This window comes from Oreochromis niloticus, linkage group LG3 (assembly GCF_001858045.2).
Source record: "Oreochromis niloticus isolate F11D_XX linkage group LG3, O_niloticus_UMD_NMBU, whole genome shotgun sequence".
Classification (NCBI taxonomy): Eukaryota; Metazoa; Chordata; class Actinopteri; order Cichliformes; family Cichlidae; genus Oreochromis; species Oreochromis niloticus.
Genome location: NC_031967.2, coordinates 5,035,249 through 5,057,520, shown reverse-complemented (window position 1 = coordinate 5,057,520; position 22,272 = coordinate 5,035,249). Strand labels below are relative to the sequence as shown.

General features: G+C 41.5%; 1 protein-coding gene across 1 annotated transcript in view; it reads left to right on the top strand.

The window, feature by feature from the left end:
* The window catches only part of nrxn2b (neurexin 2b), a 643,742-nt gene that overhangs the window by 611,600 nt on the left and 9,870 nt on the right, over positions 1 to 22,272 (top strand). The window contains 2 exon segments of the mRNA XM_025905407.1: positions 15,096 to 15,418; positions 20,936 to 21,014. Of these exon segments, the coding sequence (XP_025761192.1) occupies positions 15,096 to 15,418; positions 20,936 to 21,014 (402 nt within the window).

Below are 22,272 nucleotides of genomic sequence, written 5' to 3'. Positions count from 1 at the left end.
CAACAGGACGTTGTGCCTCTTTTTGTCCCTTGCCACTGCACATATGTTTTGCTGAAATTAAATTTATAGTCAAATTCTGTTTGTCGTGGTTTCCATCAGATTCTGTTTTCTTCCTCTTGTCCCTCTTTTTTTTGTTTTTGTTTCAAGTCGTTAGATAAGAAGCATCCTTGTTGATTTCTCTGCTGTCTTTGGTTGTTGATGAGGATGTTGTCACTCACTCCTGTTCACCAGGGAAGGAATACACACATTTACATACAGTACACACTCTACACGCTAAGCATTTATTACTTTGCCTGCCACACACTGTGTGGAAGCGCCTGTGTACTACATCTAATATCTTAGTAATAAACTTGCTGCGTCGTGGGGAAATGAAGAATACAGAGGTAAAATTGAGTGAAGGTAAATAAAACAAAACAAAGGCAGGGAATTAACGGGGCAAGTGAGAGATATGTGATGAAAGGGGAGAAGTAACGGTGAGTTTGGATGGACAAGAAATGACAGCGGTGCATAGCGAATAGAAGGAGAAAAAACAGAAAAATAGTAGCTGAAGAAGAATTTATAAAGAACGAGGGAAACGGGAGATGAAAAGGAGGGATATAGGTGCAAGGGAGAATAGGGCATGGAAGTTATTAGCAAAAAAAGAAATCAAAATGAGTTTTGGCAAGGGGAGGTGAGAAAAAGGACAGCGCCAAGTGTGGCTGAAGGATTGTTTGAGAATAAGGGAAGGACAAGCAGAGAAGAAGAGCAGTTAGATGGAAAGGAGCAAGCACGAGGAAATGGATAAGTGAGTAAGACAAGGGAAAGGGATTAGAGAAGGAATGATGGAAACAAGAAAGGAAAGGAACATTTTCATGGAAAGGACACAGAGGATGAGGAGGGTGAACCCATTTTTGAAGTAGTTTGCCATGTAGTGTCAAACAGCTGCCACTAGAGGGAGAAGTACCGGTGGATGATCATTATCCACAAATTATTTGGCTGGTAAAAGGGATCTTGTATTGGATTGTGTTGCTGGAAGTGGCTGATTCAGAAGTGAAAGTTAGAGGAGGGAGGAGATTTAGTCAGGATTTGTGGATGAAATGGCAGATGCAGCAGTAGGAGGAGAACATGCATGCACACAATTGATTCATCTCACTAAGGACTACTGCCTCCCACAATTTTGCTTTCACTCTGTTATTATTTTGATCGCCATCTTTCTGCAACCCCCACCATCACCACCACAACCCTCTCATTTGTCCCATCTTCCCCTCGTCCCTCTCTGCTGCCAGCGGCATCTGTCTCTCCTTCTCTAATTCAGTGATTGCAGCAGAGTGGCCGTGTCATTTCTAAAACCAGGGTTGTATGTGCACTCTAATTGCCGTACTGGTTTTCCAGAAGTCAGAGCTGTGCCTGGATAATCTTAAGTGCAATGTGAACACATGCGTGTAATTGCTGCATGAGCGTTTCCTTTCAATTTAGACTAATTTCAGTTTCAGAAAGAAAACACAGATGGTCCAAATGTTAACCTACTTAAAAAGAGCAGGTTCGTGACTTGAGGGTCTCAAGTCACCAAAAAGACTCACTCAAAGATCAAAATTCCAGACAAAATTCCTATTTTCGTCATCAGTGTGCCAGCTATCATTTATCCCAGGCTTCCTCCTTCTCCCTGCGTTTTCTCTGTTCAGATTTCATTATCTTTTGGCCCTCTGCCCCACACACAAACAACTGTTTCCCTTCATATACAGTATGCGCACGTGCAAACGCACCTCCTCTTGCTTGTGTGAGCCATTTCTACAGAGGCAGGCGTGGGTAGAGAGACCCCTGGGGAGTAGATGTAGGTACTGCAGAACTGAGAGGTGGTCTATTTTAGATCACTGCGGCACCACAGAGGGTGGTGCTAAGGGGGGCGAGTTGGGGCAAAATCAGCGTATACTTGTGAGGATGCAGGATGTAACACTCCAAGCTTAGAGTGTTTACTGTTTAGACACTGTTCCCAAACCTTCCCTGAATCCCTGACTCATCTCTCTGCAGATAATTCCATCAGCATCTCCTGTCAGTAACCTGCTATAAACTCCAATTCAATCTATGTCCACTCTTTTCTTCTCAGACTGTAGCAAGTAATGCATTTTGGACACATTCCTACATGTCATATATTTTATATATTGGTGTATATACTACATCAATATATATATATATATATATATATATATATATATATATATATATATATATATATATATATATATATATATATATATATATATATATATATATATGTATATATATACATATATATATATACATATATACATATATATATACATATATATATATATATATATATATATATATATATATATACTTTAGTGCTTCTCATTTTTTGGTACCACTCGCAGAACCCTCTGCAAGGACACCAGGGGATTCCCTGACCTAATTTTAGCTAGCATAGCTCTCAGGTTTTTGGCAAAGGCTGCTGTTTGACGTACACAAAACACCTAATTAATCCTCTGACTTTACCACCGCATTAGACTTTATTAAAACCCCTGGTCACATCAGCCCTCGTCTTCCCTAATTCCAGCTCTGTCTCTGTTGACAGTGCTATAAGAGGTACAGCGTATGACCCCAAGGTTGATTGAAGTGAAGTGAGGGATAATAAGTTTGCACAGCAGCAATGAAACTTCTTTGACACGTTGATGAAGTGATGCTAATTGCCAAGCGCCACTGAGAAGTGCTCCATTAATGCATAAGAAGGAAGAAAAAAACCTGAGAAAAACTCAGTGCTGACAGTTTCACTAAATCTTTTTTCTCTTTAGTCAGAGTGGATGTAAAGTGAAGTGATGCTCCACAGGCAGAATGCCATCCTGTTGGGCCGGGAGGTGGAGGTTTGCTAATCAGCAATGCTTTGTGTGCTGCAGGAACTTAAATATGTCTTCCTTGGAACAACCATGAAATGTGTTTTAGTTCTCTGTGATTATGTCATGCTCATGTGAAATAACAATGGGAAATCTTTTTTCTGCTTTATTATTTCATACTGTAATAATTGTGTTGTTTACTGACTGCTGATTCTGTGACAGCTATTATAAGTTACCACTTCCACAAATGTAATCATACTATATCTAAATAATTCATAAATCTGTTTAACTTGTTAGTGCATTTAAAAAAATCATTTAAACTTCAAGGTAACTAGAATGCTGTTAACTTGTCTAACCAAACAAACCAGCCCGAAAACACATCCACAAGTTCTTCCTGTCCTAACTAAAGCTGATTTAAAGTACATAACTTGCTAAACATTTGCCATGTTGCCCTTCTAACCTCTAACCTTTCAACTTCCAGATTTGTGTAACCTTTTCTTAATTTGTCTTCTCCAAATTTCTTAAAGGGAACTTTGATAATGAGCGCCTGGCTATTGCTAGACAAAGAATCCCATACCGACTTGGTCGGGTAGTTGACGAGTGGCTACTCGACAAAGGTAATAAAATCCCTTTAACTCCACTAATGATCTAACTGCCTAACTTACCGTTAACCACCACTCTGGAAGAGGTGCAGTGCCAAGCATCAAGGGTGAATACGATCTGGCTTTTTCACACGACTGTGGGTCCATTATAACCCAGTGCAGACTTTAAAAGCCTGAAAATGAGCGACTGATATATAATTAGCTAATTCTTTTGAAGTTTTTCTTTATCTCCAGTGATGGGAAGCCACGCTGCAAATGAGGTATTGTCAGAAGGTATTTTCTTTTCCTCTCAGTTTTATATCTAGTTGTCAGTTAAAGCTGTTCAATGTGAAAAAAAAATTCTCATTCCAAAAAACAATTACCTTCTATAAGTTTTCATTCCTCTCAAGTATTGATTTGGAGATATCAAAAGGACCTTATCCAAAGCACCTTAAACTGGGGCTGCATCTCTTCAGAGAAATAACTCCCGAATAACCCAACATAACCCCGTAATAACCTGACCACATGTAAACAACCTAGTGAATCCGTTTGCTTCTTTCATGTGTCTTTTGTTGGCTGAATGTGAACTTGTACTGACTAATCACTCATGAAAACAGAGCAAAAAGAAAAGAATGACTATCAGTGGATCCTCAAGGAAAAGAATCCCCATGAAAGTCACTAAAAGTTAAAGGGACTGTTGAAGTGTTTGTTCAGCGTGTGGGCTCCATTTCCCGCCCAACGTTACACAGAACTTGAGCCACAAGTTTTTAATGTGATGCCATGAAAGTGACAATTCTTTAACCCTTTGAGTGCTGAATGTCCCAACCTCTCTGTCTTGTGCCGCGTGTTTGTGCTGCTGAAGGTGGTTGATTCTTATTTTTCTTTTAAAGAAAGAAAGAAGAAGAAGTCGAGCTTCTACTCCACAGACAAATTTTTTTTATCGCTAACTAGCGCACACAGAACTCTAGCAAACTAAAAAAAACAGTACAAGGATAAGAATCTAAGACTTTACAGTAACATCACTATTTGCATAAGAGATGTACTGCAATTATCATGAATTAAGCTTTTGAGGCCAGATACCTTTAGGGGTTCCTGAAATGGAATTGTGAACGATAAAACATGCACACATGAATTCAGAAGATAAAATTTGTCTGCAAGAGCTAAATGAAGTATTCATGTGACAGACAAACGAGATAAATGAAGTGCTTGCATATTTATTTCATGGAAACAAAACAATCCTTGCATTCATTTCCAGCTCGAGTAAACTGACTTCTCTGCTCTCCTCTGACATGCCGGGGAATGCACTTTCACTGAGGTTAGTTAGGACACAAATCAGAATTAAAAAGGCTTGGGAGATGAAAGTTGAATGAAAAAGTGGATCAATAAAAAATGACTTACCCACTTATGAAATGATTTGTGCATGCTATGAAACTCTAAAGAGACTGAGCATTAAACTGAATCTATTATTCTCTTTCTTCTATAGTTTGATATGAGCCTGTATCCAATCATTTAGATGAGAGCTTTTGCAGAAAGTAGGCAGGAGAAATAAACAAATAAACACCCATTAAATCTCAAGTGCAGGCTTTGATCATTTTTGGGTGCATTTTGGGGGGGAAAAAATCTGCAAGGTCTTTTATTTGTTAATATTATGGGATTCATTAAAGGAACCTTTTACACACGTCACAGACTGAAGAGGCAAAGTGGCTCTGGAAGATGCTGTTTGTAACTAGATTAGATAATGAATGGGGATTAGAGGACATTGCTAAGCTCAAAGGGTTAAAGCTGTTTGTTGCTTTGATAAGGACACGGAGAGAGATTTAAGCTAAGAAACCTCTAAGCAGAATCTAACCACCTAACAGCAAATCAAACTCCACCCACACTAACCGCTGGGGGCTTCTCTCGCTGCTACCGTCGTCCACGTTCGTAAATTGAAACAATCTGATTGATTTCCCAGCTTTGCCCCGCTGGTGACAAAATTCAGAGAGCCCTCAGTTATAACCTTGTTATAAACGATGCTTAATCTTTGAACATAATTTGCCCTGGATGCTGATATCTGGAAGAACTTGGACAGGTTACTGCAGTCGTTCGGGACAAGAACTAAATACGAAGCTAACAATGTTCTAACTCCTGCTAAAAGACACAAATCTCCAAGTGGCAACATCTTCCCATTGTCCCCATCTTGATGTAAAGCAAAACTCAGAGGGTTAAAACAAAGCAAATGACTGAACGCCAAATTCAGCAGTGACACAGCTGCTCTGGGTCATTTCAACAAAATGTGTCTAAGCAAAAATAAATGAAGGTCCCTTTAACATTTATTGTTTTCACTCCTAAAGAGATTGATGTATTTTAATGTATCCTTCTGTGTGTGATTTGCTATGCAGGGTGAGTGGTATACTTGAACAAGACTTACACACTGGTTCGTGTGTGTGTGCGTGTGTGTGTGTGGCAAACAGCCGGGATCATTCATTCTGAAATGGATGGCCTGTAATGGTCCAGGCTGTGTTGCCAATATGGGGTTTATGGTCTCTGGTCTCCAGTGATTTTTCTTACATCAGCGCCTCAGAGGGTCTTTACATGTTTCAGGGTTTTTGACCAGAGCGAGGAAAACAATCAGCCCCGTGGGTCTCCTCTTCAAGTGCCTTTAGTGTTTCATCAATTCTGTAAAACTCACCAAGCATGGAAAACCTCCATATCTTTCAGATCTTATAAGTACAAATCTCAACGCACTATTACCTTCATGTGTGGACAGAAGTAAAAATAAGAGAGCTAATCGCCCGCATTCGCTATCACAAATCAGTATTTTAGTCACACCGGGATATAATGGAAGTCACTGGAGCCAGAAGTGTCCTAAAGGAGAGCTGTGCTGTGGCGCTGCAATGTCTCACTACATCTCATTCTGAAGCCTTTATCCCATCTCCCCAACTGTGTGTGAGGCAGATCAGAGTTAGCATCTCTGGCCAACTCGGTGCCTGCTGACTAAATCCAAAACGGCAGCCATTACAGAGACCCAATGGAGGGGAAAAATCCCAAGTCCCAAAAGTTTGCAACAGCTCTAGCCGAGACAAAACTTCCTCACATGTGTCCCTTTATTCTTCTTCTTCTGATCGGTCTGTCATCCCAAGTTTTCTCCTCTCTGTCTGCCTTTCCTAACCCTCACTCTCCCTTCTTATCCCCTCGTTTTTCCTCTGACCACCAACGCCAACCTTTCCCAAAAAAGAAAAATACTTGGCAAGCATTCCTCTTTTTTTTGCTAGAAACAATAAATATGTGTCGCAGCTTCCACATCTCATCAGGGAGCTCCACTAGAAAATAAACAGTACAAATAACCGGCAAGAATCAATTTCCCGTAGGTGTTCACTTTAACAGATGCGAAAAGGAAGGAAGCGAAGCGAAAAAAGCTCCCAGAGGAATTGGAACATCTTCTTCTGGCAACGAGTCTATCCCTCTAGAGCTCCCCGGCAGCCTGACAATCAAGCCTGGAGTTGAGCTACACGAGTGCAGGGAGTAGAAGAAGGGAGGAATACTAGGATACCAGGTCTCTGCAGGCTAAAACGCTAGAACTAGGTTTAACATTCAGTGTTTAATGGTTTGGTGCGAGCGCCCCAATTCCCAAAGTGAAAGCAATCAAGTGCCCTCCGCTTGGTGTGGTGCCAAAGCCCAAATCAAATCTCCAGGCCAGGCATTGGTCCAGGGCTGCTATTCATGATCCCAGCTTCATTTCAGAGATTTTCTCACAACTGGCAGCAGTCAATTGAGAGTAAATCCATATGAGGCTGTCTTTCAGTAACTCCATCATAAGCTTTGCATCCCGCAGAGTTACTATCTTGTTTTCTCATTTGATCTCGCTGCACTATTACAGCCATATCTGAGAGAAGTAGGAGGAAACGGAATGAATTTTAACGTGCTTGCTCATGAGAAGAGAAGTGGCAGCGAGAACACGTCTCTTTAGTCTGAAATAAGGGACTCTTTACTGTTATTTCATGGTCCCCTACCATGAAATGGCCTAAAAACAGCACAGTCACAGCTGGAGAGAAGAGGAAGAAAGAAAACTGTACCCAGCTAACCACCGTGCTATCTCTCTTTGTCTCTCCCTCGACAGTATCACTTGTTTAAGATCCACATACAGATGTAGGATCAGATATACAGCCACATCTGATTACATCCAATCTACTGTCTCCAGAGTACTTCACTGCACCGTCACAGTCTCGCTGCCCAGAGCTTCCTTCAAGGACCTCAGGGCTCCACTCTGCCTCCCAAGACTTTCTGTCTATCTTCATGCTGCATTTGGCCCCTCATCGCCATTGTCAAACACAATTAATTCATAGTCTTCTACCCGAACCAGCCCAACTTCTGGGGAGTAAAAAAGCAAAACGTTCTTAATTACCAAAGAGAGCTGTGCACCAAGGAGATAACTTGGGAACGCTTCATAATCGACTTTGTCAGCATCCCACCCCGCCCCCATTGTGCTCCTGTCTTCTTCGACTTTATCCTTTCCTATCCTTTTTTCTTTGGAGAAGAAAATGGAAATGGGGGGAGTTCTTGTTTGTTGATACGGATACTCTAAATTCTGCAGGCGCATAAAGGATTTGTGCACAGAAACCCATGCAGACTCTGCACGCTAGCAGTCCAAGTTTGCGCTTTGCACGTCAAAAAGGAGCGCATTGACAGAGGTGAATTCTGGGCCATCCCTCCCACCCTGCAAGAGAAAACATTCCGAATAGAAGCTTCTTGCAACCATATGGCATGCCTCCTCTCTGTGAGATAACAGGAGTAGAAGGAGGATGAGAGGGGTGTAATGATGACGGTGGTGGGAGAGAGATACTGCTCTCTCCAGCTGCAGTGCTTTTCATATCCCCTCATATACACTTAGATGATCCTTTACCACCATCCACTCCTTTCACTCTCCCGCTGCCTCCCTCCTGCTTCAGGTCCACAGGCAGAGGAAGGGCTAAACCTGGCTAGAGCACAGCATCAGGCCACCGTCCCGTCCCCTCCTCTCCACATACATTTTGAGGGTTGCAACAGACATACAACCATTATTTTTCTGCCTCCGACAAGCAATCTGTGCATTAGCAATCCAAGCATGGCCTAAAACCAGCCCACTCCCCAGTTTGGCTCAACATAGATAGTAATTACTGACCACAGCTCATCTGTGACGAGCCATTTCTCTCTAGTTGTGGAAGACTGAAGGTAGAAATGTGCTTTTACAGCTTCAGAGCATTTTACTTTTGGTCAAAGAGGTAATCTTTATCAGAGAGAAATCAGACTGCAGTGAAACTAGTGCCCAGATAAAAGATTTAAAATGTGCAATCAGGTACTGCTTTAGATCTTCAGGCACACAAAAGGGATGGATTTATATTTTTCACCCAATAGTGTATGTAGCTATTGCTCAAAAAGGCAAAATTTTCTTGGATAGATGTTTGGTTATTATTTCAGTGTGTTATTTTTAGTACTTACTGAAGTAAAGACGCTGAGGTCCACTGCAATTTCCACCCAGTCTTAGAGTCAGTGTGCACATAGAATCACTGTGTGAAATGCACTGTTTTCGGACCAGTTGCCTTTTTTGCTGGGAATTTCTTTTCACCACCTATTTTGAGCCATGTATTAGAAATATCCAAGTGTCAGTTCAATCACTTTTACCATATTATATAACTAATGGAAGACAATTTTAACACTGTCTATCACTAATCACAAAATTTTACATTACAAATTTTTAGGTCTGTTTTTACAATTTTTTTTTTTTGACAGCTGGGTATTTTATTTTAGTATTCTCACAACCTCTGTGTTAATGTATCCCTACATCCTCTTTATGAGTACCTTCTGTGGTCAAACAGCAGGTTTGTGGGGATACACACAGCAGGAATCTTTGGCATTAGTCAAGGAAGGTAGATATAAAACCCTGTTATAACCAAGTTAATCATGTGATTAAGTGGCTGTACTTGAAAACTAGGGTGCAAAGCTAGAGGTGACTCACTAGTGCTTCCCGTGATCATTTAATATCCATAGTAAGCACTTCACTGCACTTTCTTCTTCTTTTTTTCCCCTTTTCCTTTTGCCTTTCATCTCACCACATGACTTACTCTCCCTTCTGCTTGCTTCTTACCGTCTTACTCTGGTGTGTTACTGTATGTCTGTCTGTGCAGCCACTCTTTAACTGCATCATTCCTCTTGTTCTTTTTATCGAGCCTGTCATGCACTCTCTCTATCCCACCCTTCATGCCCTCGCTCTGTCTCTTTGACATTCTGTCCTCATGCACACTTGCTCTTTCTCTGTCCTCCTCATCTGTCATCCTTCCTCGCTTCTGTCATCTCTTATGTCCCCATTCTCCAAGACTCTGTCCAACCTTTCTTTATCATCTCTTTTTCTCCAGGCTTGGGTAGATTACTCAGGAGTTTCCCTGTGGCCAGCATTAAAAGAAAGTAAATTATACATGTATGGATTTTTATAATGCTAATTTACTTCAAGCCTTTTTTGTTTTATTAAAATATATATGCTTTGTTTGAAGACACTGCTGAGGAAAAGCCCTGTGATAATATTGCAGGCCGGGGTAAAGTGTACTATAGAAGGGAGTCCACATCTCCTGTCATATTGATTACCTATCAGCTAAGACAGGATGAAGGGGGTTGTGATTGTTGCTTATAATACCTTTAGAAAGAGTTGTTCCCACCTTTTCTTACCCTGATCAGCTGTTTAGAGAGCTGCTGCTGCCAGGATGCCAGTGATGCTGAACTGGAAGAGGGTTTCCAAGATGCATCATTTCTAGTTACAGTATCCTTAGAAATGGGGAAAAAAGATACACACATCTCAACAATCTCAATGGCTAACTGCCTTGGGATTCACATGTAATCACGATATACCTGTATGGTATACGATATATATATTGTATGTATGTAACTATCTATCATAAGGCAGTTATCATAAGGCTATCATAAGGCTCCTAGATAATGTTGCTTTCCAGCATGTTTCTACCTTTATCACTGACAACTTTTTTATTGGTATGCAAAATGTCAATAGTCTGCATTCCCCTATGTAATCATTAAATACATAGTCTATGGATTTAAATCTAAGGGCCATTATTTACGCTAAATATAGGTATGTAGTGAAGAAAAGAATTACATCTACAATTTTTTTCAGATGAAGCGCTCATCCTGTGAACTATGATGTGAATCGTTCCATAAAATTATGTCGTTGTTTCTCTGAGTGACGTGTAGAATACGCTAAAAACAGGCCCAAACTGGTCTGATCTCTCAGTTTGCGTTTCTTAATAAGGCACCATCTGCATTTACAAGAAATAAAGCCTTTTTTATAGCTGCACATAAAGCTACGTAGCTAAGACTACCTTGGCAGCTATTTGTAGATATCAGGTTGAACATAGCTGAAGAAGATGGATGGTTGTGCAGATTTTTCTGCTCTGGTGGTGCGAAAACTGATCATTAAAATCAATTTCCATGTTCAATTGGTACTGAACGACTATAGCTTTAATAGTAATGTGTGCTTTTAGCCATCCTGGTAGGGTGGCTCATTAGATGACAGTGTTTGTTGGTCTATCATTTTTGCCTGAGATCACAATTATCAGATGAATACCCTGCTGCCTTCCATGTGTTCCTTGGAAATTCTAAGAATTCTAAGAATTTTGATCCTTAGTCCAGACTGTGAAGTTTAGCAGTATAATCGGGCATGAAATACTCTGGTTTGAGACCCCAAAAGGTTGGTTCTGTTCATCTGGACGTAGCTTTTTCAGTGGGAGAAACATTTTGTCACTCATCCAAGTGACTTCTTCAGTCTCATCTGACTGCAGGTTTCCCCAACCTTATAAACAGTACATTGCACAACAATGGTTTGAGACAGTCTTTCACCTTCAGCTATACCTTGTTTCTTGCTATCTACCAATAGCTAGCATGCTAAAACCAGAGACTGTACATCCAATTTGGACTGGATTTTAACATTCAGATTTTGGAGAACTGCAAAGGCACATGTAGTTTATTAGTGTTAGCTAACATCTTAATACTAGCGATTCACTAACAAAACTGAAGAACAAACCTCTTGGACTTTAATTTCAATAAAAATGCTTTAAAAGGCACCAACACTACAGACATTGTTGAGAGGTCCAGTTAAATAGCCTACACCTATTAAGCTGTAGCTTTTTAATGCTGTGAAGTTTAGCATTTTAGAATGGGGAATATATCGGGAAGTGCAGTTTTTGAAGTTTCAGTACTAGATGTTGCAACTGTGAGTCTATCAGGCAAAACATTTTTCCTACTTAACATCAACATGTTAGCATCCATTAGCATCCATTACATTTAGAGACATCTCTGTCGCTAAATTTACATACAGTGCACTCATGTTTGAATATGCATAGCCGTTCATTATTTTTGCTCATATTTCTCACACTCTAAAATCTTTAAAAAATAAATTATTTTCAGACATATGGGTATATAAACAGCTAGAGAGATAGATGTATGAACTCCGCTCAGGCTCTGCAGTAGCTGATTACAGAAGTCTGACCATTCTGGTCTCCGCACTGCAGTTAATTAAGGCTTTGTGTATGGCTGCGGATGCCCATTATAATGAAAGGCTGGCTGTCAGCCCCTCGTCCCAACACACAAACATGCACATACACACCCCAATCCATCTAGCCCCTCCAACGCCACCACCCCACCCTACAGCCACCCCTATCCAGCTGCTTCCATCGTCAAGCCTCTGCCCATTAAATGCCTATCACCTTAAAATTCCTGTGGAGAGAGGCAAAACACATCCATTCGCATTGAAATTGGTGAAACAGAGCCTCATCAATGTGTAACCCATGTGTGCTGTGCTGCTGCCTAATACACACAAACACACACATGCACAGAGGGAGAGGTGTATGTAAATAAATGTTGAAGGAATAGACACTACTTGAAAAGGCCAAATATCACACACATAAAGGTCATTTCACTGACACATTTCATAAGTTATTATATACATGCACACACACCCTCTTCTCTGCAGCAGCGCCACAGCCAGCTCTGTCATATTAAGCACCGTGATTGCTTGTCATTGCAGAGGCTTCTCTTTCTATCCTTCCTCGCCTCCACCCCGCCCCACTTACGCCTGCCGCCAAAATTGGTTCTAAAACCACATGTCACTTTTGATTTGACCCGGCAGACCCTGAAACAATAACTTCATCAGGCCCTGTTAGAGTCTCATCCTGAGCAGACAGCTACAAAAACAAACACTGATTTCCCTTCATCTAGTCTAGAGGGCACCTTTCTTCTTGGCTTTCTTTGTCTTATATGGGATGAGCACATAAATGGCCACAGCACTCTCATGTGCTCAAGGCTCTTTTTTTTTCTTTTACAAAGGGAGGCATTAAATAGGTCACCCAACGGATGCTTGGACATTTTAAGAAATATGTCATGATACATGAATGCATGTGCAGTGACTCTATGAGGTATTACTAATCCTCCTTACTCTGCATCATAATCATAAGCCGCTTGTCAATATAGCTTACTTATGACTGTGTCACTGGCTCAGAGTGTAACTCTGCCACCATTACACTTAACTCCTGTGGAATAAATTTTCCTATCTGAACAGACCATCTTGTGACTTGGAGTTTCACATCACACACAATAGAAAAACAGTGTCTTCAACTTGTCCACACTCTATGACCCTTTCAGTCCAAGTGAAGATGTTTAAAATGGAGACCTTCTGGGCTGATTTGTGAACGTGTGCGGGGTGGGGTCTGACATTTTTGTGCAAAGCGTGTGTGTGTGTGTGTGTGTGTGTGCGCACGCGTGTTCAGTCTTGATGTTTAAAGTAAATCTCTGTGTATACACGTGCATGTTTCTTCTCCTGTATTTTCCCGGCTGATGTTCGTAGTTTAACAGTCTGTTCATCTTTCCTGTTCTATTTATTGCAGCATCACTCCCACACTAAACATGCTAAGTGATGATATAATAGAATAAGAGTCAGATATTGTGTCAACAGCGCATATGCCAGACATTAAGTCTCATTATTATAGAGTTAGGGGACAGGAGCCTAGTCCCTTGTGGGACCCTGGTGGGTCTGATGATCTGATAATAGGCTGACATGTGTAATGGCCCTCATCGAGGAAACAGATTTATGTCTTCAGCACTTCTGTAGAGTCTACATACGCACGTAGATTAAACATGCGGTTTTACATTTACGTACCAACACAAGCATTCCCTGACATAATTCCTCTGATATTCCCGCCCACCTGAATCTTATAAACAGGTCAGAATAAGCACACCCATATAGATGAAGAGTAAACTATAATTACAGTGATGAAGAACCCTCTCAGCTCTCTTAATTGAAAGCAAATGGGACCTGGGCCTGTCCCCAGCGTCTGATGAGAAGAAAGTTGTCACTAGCTTACAGTCTGATTGAAACCATGAAACGAGCATTCAGAAAGTTATTCAGAGCATGAATTTGTTATTTAACTGAATCACATGCAGGGAAGTCACTGTGAGCAGATTACCCGAGCAGGAGTGCCAGCAGAAGCGCTGAGGAGTAATCTCCCATACCTGCACAAGACGTAATAAATATGCATACATCCACACGTACACGCACAACCACATTCATAAACACACTCCCTTCAGACCAAAGATTCGTAGCCCACCATGTCTACTGAGTCAATATTTCACTCCCAAATGCACACATTAGCGCAGTATCCCTTTCACGAACAAACACACTCTCTCTTTCCTTGCAGGGATTGATTAATCCATAAAAAACCTCTTTAGCTTCTCCCATCCTTCTCCTCTGAGTAATTACCTCATAAGGACTGTTTTTAACCCACATCCTTCCAACAGTTTTCCTCTAACCTGAATATTCCCCGATGTCCATGTTAGTCTCACTAGGGGTCAAAGATTGTGTCAGTCTGAGTGTTGGGGGTAAGCAGGCACAGTAGGGATGCATGCCTGTCGGAGGGGGAGGAGGGGGGGAGGTGAATAAAATAAAATCTAAACGGCTGTCAGTTGGAGAAAATACAGGGAGAAAAACTATACCTGTCAGACTGCCCCCACTCTGCCCCTACACCACAAGACCTGGTGACACATTAGTATTGGACCCTGGTTAAACGGTTGACTTTGTCCTCTCTTCATCCATCTATCCATCCAGATGAATGGTAATGACCACAGAGAAGAACAGCCCCTGCTGAATTAAACATTTCCTTCCAATGAGAATCTCATTTTCCTCCTTTAGATGGCAAAGCAGGGTGATGGTTTTTCCTCTGGCAGAGATACTTTATCATTGTGCAGCTCATGTGCATTGGAGGTCAATGACACAGACCCGGCATTGTTCTAATATATTCCATCTCAGGGCAAATGAGATGCATTTTGCTGTGAACCTTCAGTCTCAGGGTCAATCCGCGACTGCTCCTGCAATCTATTTGACTGCCAGATTCAGGGTGCTTTTCTGGGAATGTGCCACGTGACTAGCTCCATAATGACTGCAACTGCAGCAAGCCAGGGTCCAATCTCCCTAAAGTGTTACCCAGGAAATCCCTTGTGATTGAAACACTCCCCCTTTCTCCTCCGATTCACTGTGTTTCATGTTGAAGCTCACCTAAAGATCATGACCTGATTTGTATTCTTTGCCCTTTTTTCCTTCCCCTCTTTTCATGACCTCTCTTCTTTCCACTTCTCTCTCCTCCTTCATCCCTCCGTCTTGTCATCTGTCGCATATTAGGTCGCCAGCTGACCATCTTCAACAGCCAAGCGTTCATCAAAATCGGTGGTGGAGAGAAAGGGCGCCACTTCCAGGGCCAGATCTCAGGCCTGTACTACAACGGCCTGCAGGTCCTCAAACTAGCAGCCGAGGGCGACCCTAACGTCCAGACCCAGGGCAACCTGAGGCTGGTGGGTGACGTGCCCTCGGTGCTGACTACCGACACCACCTCCACCACCCCGCTGGCTGATATGTCCACCACAATCATGGAGACAACCACCACCATGGCCACAACCACCACCCGCAAACAGCGCTCGCCAACCATGAGGGACAGTGTGACACAGGTGAGCAAAGTGAGCTAGTGATGCCAGCTTGTTTATATGATTCATAGACAAAAATCAAAAGGCTGCTGTTTGAGTCACCGAGGCAAGAAGATGCTCTGGTGCTGTGCATGGTGATGGACCATTGCCAGTTAGTTTTAATTGGCTTTTTTAAAGTTCCCCCAAAATCCTCGAAGTGCTGAAAACAATATTTGAAAGATTAAACAGCATGGCCAAGCAACCAGATGGTTCTTCTTACATAAAGAGATTTCAAAAGAAATCAGATGTCAGCTACAAGGTCAAACAGTCACATTCTCAGCTCTGTGCTGTGTGCGAGTTTCCCCTTGTTAGCCATCAGCTGTATTCAGATGGTCAAACAGCCCTCAGCTCGAGAGGGAGCATTCTGTGGAGTGATCAATTAGACCAATCAACACTGCAGTTTTGATTTTCTTTAAGAAGATGTGGCTGACCAGGATCCTAGAAATCACTACTCATCCAGAGGCTGGTGGAGGGCAAGACCATCTCGAGAAGGAAATCTTGCTGCACAAACAGCACAACAACTTAGGACACAATAAACTTCCATTTACGAGTCTACATCGTGCGCATGTGAGAGGCCGTGATTTATGCTCTGATGATTATCCACATGGGGTAAAGGCACATATTACCAGCACGGAAAGCAACAATTAGCAAACGGTAGGGGACCTTTTCCTTTGCCCACATGCAAGAAGATGGAAGAGGCGGGCCATCATAAAAAGACCTAATAACAAGATCCAGGAGGGGAATACGCTCCAGTTCACATCCAGCATCATTAGCTATAAACTGTGTGCTGTGCAAAAAGACAAGTGTGAGCCAGGCCATGAGAGGAAGCGCTGAAAGCTTGTCGCCCATGCTCGTGGATGTACTGTATGTCAGCTATATTTGGCGCTGTAAAGATTTTGTACCTTAATTAGTTGAAAGCTTTAAAACCTGTCAATTCCATACTTTCAATTTCAGCTCTATCGCATACTTTTATGATGTCGCGGAAAACACAAAAGCACGGTGCCAATTAGTAGTGCTTTCCTCTTATTCAGTTGTGTTCATTAGCACTCTTCATGTCCACAGAGGCATGTCTGAGATCAGTCAGCGAGCCACTCACACTCTTCCCTGAAAACCATGATCAGCAGATCCAGAATGTGTTTAGATCTTCGTCTTTGTCCTTTTATCATCATCTCAAACCTTCCTATTGTGCCTCATTTTGGGTAAATGTGGCAGTTCCAATTAGACTAAAGATAAGGTGAAGCTGTTGGCACCACTGCACAATAGATGCAAAGTTACACTGCGAGCACCCAGATTAAAGAAAACTTTTAGTTTTGCAGCAACTGTTTTTCTTTCTTTCTTGTACATTGATAAAAGTCAGCCTTAATGAGGCCTCCATAGGCTCATCAAACTAATACTTTGATGGCAGTTGACAAAATATGAAGGTGCGCTTGTCTCAGTCATGGTTATCGGTGCCACGGAAGTACAAACAAAAAGTTTTGGACCTAAAGCATGTCAGAGCTCCTTCGCAGTCAACAGCATCTTGATTGTGCCCAGTTGGCACAATCAGTTGGTCTGTGATTTAGTGTTTCTCTCTCTTTTCTTTAAACATGAGATCAGTGGAACATGGATTTAAGATGCCACATGTAGGATGCACTCGGTTCAATGCCTCTGGCCTCCAGACTTCTTGGCGAAACCTGCTCTCCACATTGAGCGTATAGCGAGCTTTAAAAGCATCTGTCTGTGATGTGAAATTGGCAGCCCCAGACAGCCCCGCTTGATAAATTATCCGGAAGCATTTTAGGATAGCAGAGGACTCTTGAGTGTTGTCTGCCTTTTGGTTGTTACAAGCCTTAATGTGTATTCCATTTGCTGACTTATGTTTATGTTGGGTCATAAAAAAGCACGGTTCCACCTTTAGAGTGCTTTTTATTGCTAAGACTCTATTTTTTAGATAGTGTACACACATTTTAATGGCTCCATCTTTATGATTATTATGCACCTAGCTCAACCAAGTGTACTGCCACAACAGACAAAAATAGCATTAAGGATATATGCTGGCGAATCAAAAGATATTACCTATGAGTCACTATGCATGTACTTTAATGATCAAACAGGCAATATTGTTCTGTGTGTAGAAAAGCCTAAAAACATTAGCGCTGATCATTCATACAGATGGTCCCAGGTGTGGTACCTCCTCTGTCCCCCAACCCGAAGGAAAGACAGAATAAAGCAACAAAAGAATAACTGTGAACACAGCTGTAACCTAGCAAAATTAGGCAAAACCTCTTGAAGGGTGGAGGATTACATTGATTTTTACAACAGCTGAGAGGCACCAGACTGTATGAAATCATTTATATTTGCTCTTTTAAGCACCAGGCTCTGTCCTGGGAAAGAGCCTGTGGTGAACTGGAAGTGTTGTTTGTTTTCATATTTGTGGCAGGAACAGCAGTTGGGGGAAAAAAATGGAAGAAAACAGTGTATTTAGTGCGAGCAGTGGTGTGTATCGAAGCTGAACAGACAAGACGGAGCAAAAACCCATACACGACTCAAACTCAATCAGAATCACAGACTATCACTGCGCCTGGCTAAAATTTGGGATACGTGAGTCACAATCTTACAGGGTATATGAAGACAGGCGTAGCCAATGTGACATTATCCATTGGTTTGTGAAGCTCTATTTTTGAAGGTCGAATTTGAAGGGGGAGGATCTGACTTAGAGCCCGTGTGCTTTTATGGTACCAAATTGTCAATCCCAAAGTACGCCCACCCAACCCTGCTTTACCATCCTTCCTGGCCTGATTCAGAAAATAATTTACAAAATAAACATCACGTTGTGTTCGATAAGACTCGACACTTTAGATCATAAACTCACGACTTATTTTGTAGCCAGTTAAACCTTCAGTCCAAAGCATAGACAGCTGTATTAGAAAAGTAGCTGATTCTTTGGTAAAACAGAAAGTAAATGACAAGATCCATACAGCAGGAAACATTGAATAATGCCACTTAAGAGTCTGTTATGTGCAGCATTAATGGTAGTTGAAAACTAAAAATCAAATAATTAAGAAAACCAACTTTTCTGGAAGAAGTTTAGATGAATTCACAAATCTTTTCTGTGTTTTATTGACTAATCATTTTGAATTATATGGTGCTGTAAATCATCTAGGAGGTGATGGTGGCTTGGTTTACTTTAGCGATTTGCTTGTTTTTGTCAAAATAAAAACTTTTTTCCACCTAAAAAAAAAAGAATGCAAAAAGAGAAGGTCCTCATGGAACTACATGATTCCAGATACTCCCTGCCTGTTCAGTGGCCATGTCTGGTTCACCTATTTGAAACAGAAGAAGTGTAAGTATATAACAGTTTTATGGACTGTGCATCATCATTTAAAGCCCAAATGTTTGTATCCACAGTAAACATTTTCTGTCAGTTAACAAAAGCTTTCAGTTTTATAATAACAGTACAGTCAGAGTCCGGAGTACTTTCTGTAATTTTACACAATTTATTTTTTCATAATTTAAGCTCAAAGAGTTGTGCTGACAGATTTCTTCCATTGCATTTCTTTTTCTTATATTGAAATATCTCAGTGATTAAATGTGCAGTTAAACTTCTGTACGTCAGCATAAAGGGAAGTTTCGCCAGTCCAGCCCGCTTAAGATCGAAGTGAGCTGTATGTGGCCCGTGATGTCAAATGACTTTAATATCCTTGCTCTAGATCCGTCACGGTCATGTGGTCAGATTAGGAATTGTTGCCTTATTCTTTTTCCTGTTCTTCAGATAGATAAAAAAACAAACATGGCAATGGTATATTAATGCAGGAGTGGGAGAATCTAACTATATACGAGCAGAAACTTAAATTTCAATTTCTCCAAAAGCTCTGAGCTACCCGCCGCGCTGTAGCTTTGATCATAGTGGAATAATGTGCTTTGATGCTTAGAATAAAAGATCTACCTTTTGATGTGCATGTGGGGGTCTGATTTATTCTGCTTTTTTACCCCTTGATACTGTGGGTTTCCATGAAACAGTTGGAAGTCATCACTTGTCTCGATCTGACCCAAATTTGGTGTCAGGATGTTATAAAACTAAGATCACAAGCCTCGCCCTTGCTGCTGTCTTAAGCTGAGAGCACTCCCAGGTGTTTGCCTTCTCTCTCTGATTTGTCTGGATGGATAGAAGATGGTTCAAAGTCCTTGTGGGCCCTGCTTGGAGATAGTCAGCGGTGCTACTGCGGGGCTGCTTTGGATGTTCCAGGGGGGTCAGGTAGTGAATTGAGGTTTAAAAGTGTGTCACAGATGTTGCACGAAATTACAGCCATGATAACTCCAGGAGGCTGAAAAAACCCTTTTGACATTCAATCAGTAAGACATTGTGTTAAAAAACTCTCTTTTTTTCTTTTCTTTTAACTTTTATGGCCGCAAACACAGCCCGACGTGTGCATTTATTGATGTCCTGGTTGTTTAATTTAAAGGAGTGCACATTTTAAAGGATTCATTATGCGCTGTTTATATCGAAGCAGCTGCATGGATGGAATAGGAATGTAAGTGCATGTCTGATGGAGATGTTGCTGGGAAACTGAAACAGGATCATTAGGACCATTTGACAGAGCTAGGTGATGTGAACACACACTCAAACTGACACAGCGTAATTAATAAATGATTATGCCCGTGCCATGGATTAATAACAGAGCGAAAAGTCTGCGAGGCAGTGAATCAGTTATGCTGATAAAAGCCCTCCATTTTCTATCAGATGACCCCATCTTGAATAACAACCAGAGGCTGAGAGGAGGCGAGGGCAGGATGTTTGGGTGTCTAGACACGCAGCTGTGTGAGTCATGCAGCAGTGAGGACAAACCTGGGCTACTAAATTGGAACCACCTTGTCAGATTTAATCTGCTTTCATTTCAAGACCCCCGCTGTTGTACCCGCTGTACTCGTAAACCCGGCACAACAGGCTTCATGTCTACTGTTTTCTTTATCACGTACTTCAAATGTCTACAAGCTCAAGGTCAAAAATAATACTGGAGACCATAATGGAGATAATCTACTGTATGTGCTGAAAAGTAAAAACATTTGTGCAATAGAGCCTTCAGTGTCTAACACTTTTGCCTACTCAGTGGAGCTGACGTGCTGTTTCGACAAGCTGCACCTCTTTGATTGGCGGCGTTGGGTCAGAAGAGATTGTTTCACTTTGGTTTCCCTCGAGCTCTCCATCTTTTCTTACATAAGTACACACGGGTGCTGCTCATAAAGCACTGCCACCTCCATATTTTCAGCACTTGTGCCACAACTATCAGACTGCTCAACAATAAATCTTCATGTTGTAACTGAGTTACAGATAAGAGTTTTCCCTGGAAGTTTGCTTCTCGTACTGCAGCTGCACATGCTTCTGTGAGACTAGGCATCGGTGGAGCCGAAGACCTTCACTGTGACTTCCAGACACTCTTAATCCGCTTAGATATTTGGTGTATTCTCTACACAAATAAAATTAGTCCTGACTGTATCTCCTCTCCTCCCTCTCTGTTCTTCCAGAACTCAGACGACCTCCTGGTAGCATCGGCTGAATGTCCTAGCGATGACGAGGATTTGGAGGAGTGCGAGCCTGGAAATGGTGAGTCAGCTCAGGGAGTTCTGCCTTTGTTGTATTTTATCTGGAAACAAAGTCAGCCTGAAACACAAAAGCAGACTTACCTAGACTACTGCAATGTCCCTTTCTCCTCTTCTAAATGATACCTTGTGACTGCACAGCCCCCCTGTATGCAGCTCTGATTGGCCAGATGTGTACTCTCCGAGTTTTTTTTCTTGTTGCTTTTTAAAGCAGCAGGCAGTCAGCAGCATTGTGGTCTGTCAATTGCTCAGCCATGTGGTAATACCTGGCATTTTCCCAGCTGTTGCACCAATCTCCTGCCCCGACTTTAACAAGGCAGGACAGTTCCAACGTGGAAACACAGCTTGTTCTGCATGGCGCACAGCTGTAGCTTGGCAGACCTGGTGGCTGAGGTACTGTTAGTGTGAACAGAGGGTCAAGCAATGTTCTGACACCATGTCAGGAGGTGGAAGTTAAAGGCCATGCGTTTTACTCCTTGCCACTGTGGTTTCTAGCGCTAATAAGCTGACCATATTTAAAAACTGCCAAGAACCATGCCTGTTCAGTGAAAAAGTGAGATTCAAATTACTCGTGCAGAAGTCAAGGCTTCTAAAAATCCAAGAGTCAGAAGATATGCATAGCCACTTTAAATTATGCAGTATTTCATCCTTAAAGAGCTTAAGTGACAAGAGTTTTATGTTTAATGGGTTCATAGATTTGACTCTGGTGTGGGTGAAACCTTTAATCAAAGCAGAGCCAGGATATATGCCACTATGATGCCACTGTCAAAGAATTAATAGAAAACGTTAAATTCCTGGAGCATAAAACAAGACCTGCTAGCAACTACTAGCCATAAGCTAAGTGTGGTTTTATGTGAAGGATGAGTTTAATGCATCACCATGGAATCAAACCTCCCTTAATGTTCTGAGATAGGGCAAACCGTTGTGTAGCTTCAGCAGAACGTGCTTTATATGATGGAAGAAGGAAAAAAATGAAGAGAAATGCCATACTGTACATTAATAAATGTATCTGATAACCTGCCATAAAAATGAGAAAAAACAAATATTTTAGAAATCTGTCAAAAACACGTTTAAAACTAAAAAATTACTTAGTTATTTATTAGTCAAATAACAAACTAAATTCATGTTTTTATATCTGAATTTGAGCCAGCACACTGGACTTTCCCAGAAATGAATCAAGGATAATATTCAACCACTAAAACTGTTCAAGAAAAACAAAGATGTGCTTTTTTGTTTGTTTCTATTTTTTCCAAAACACTAAG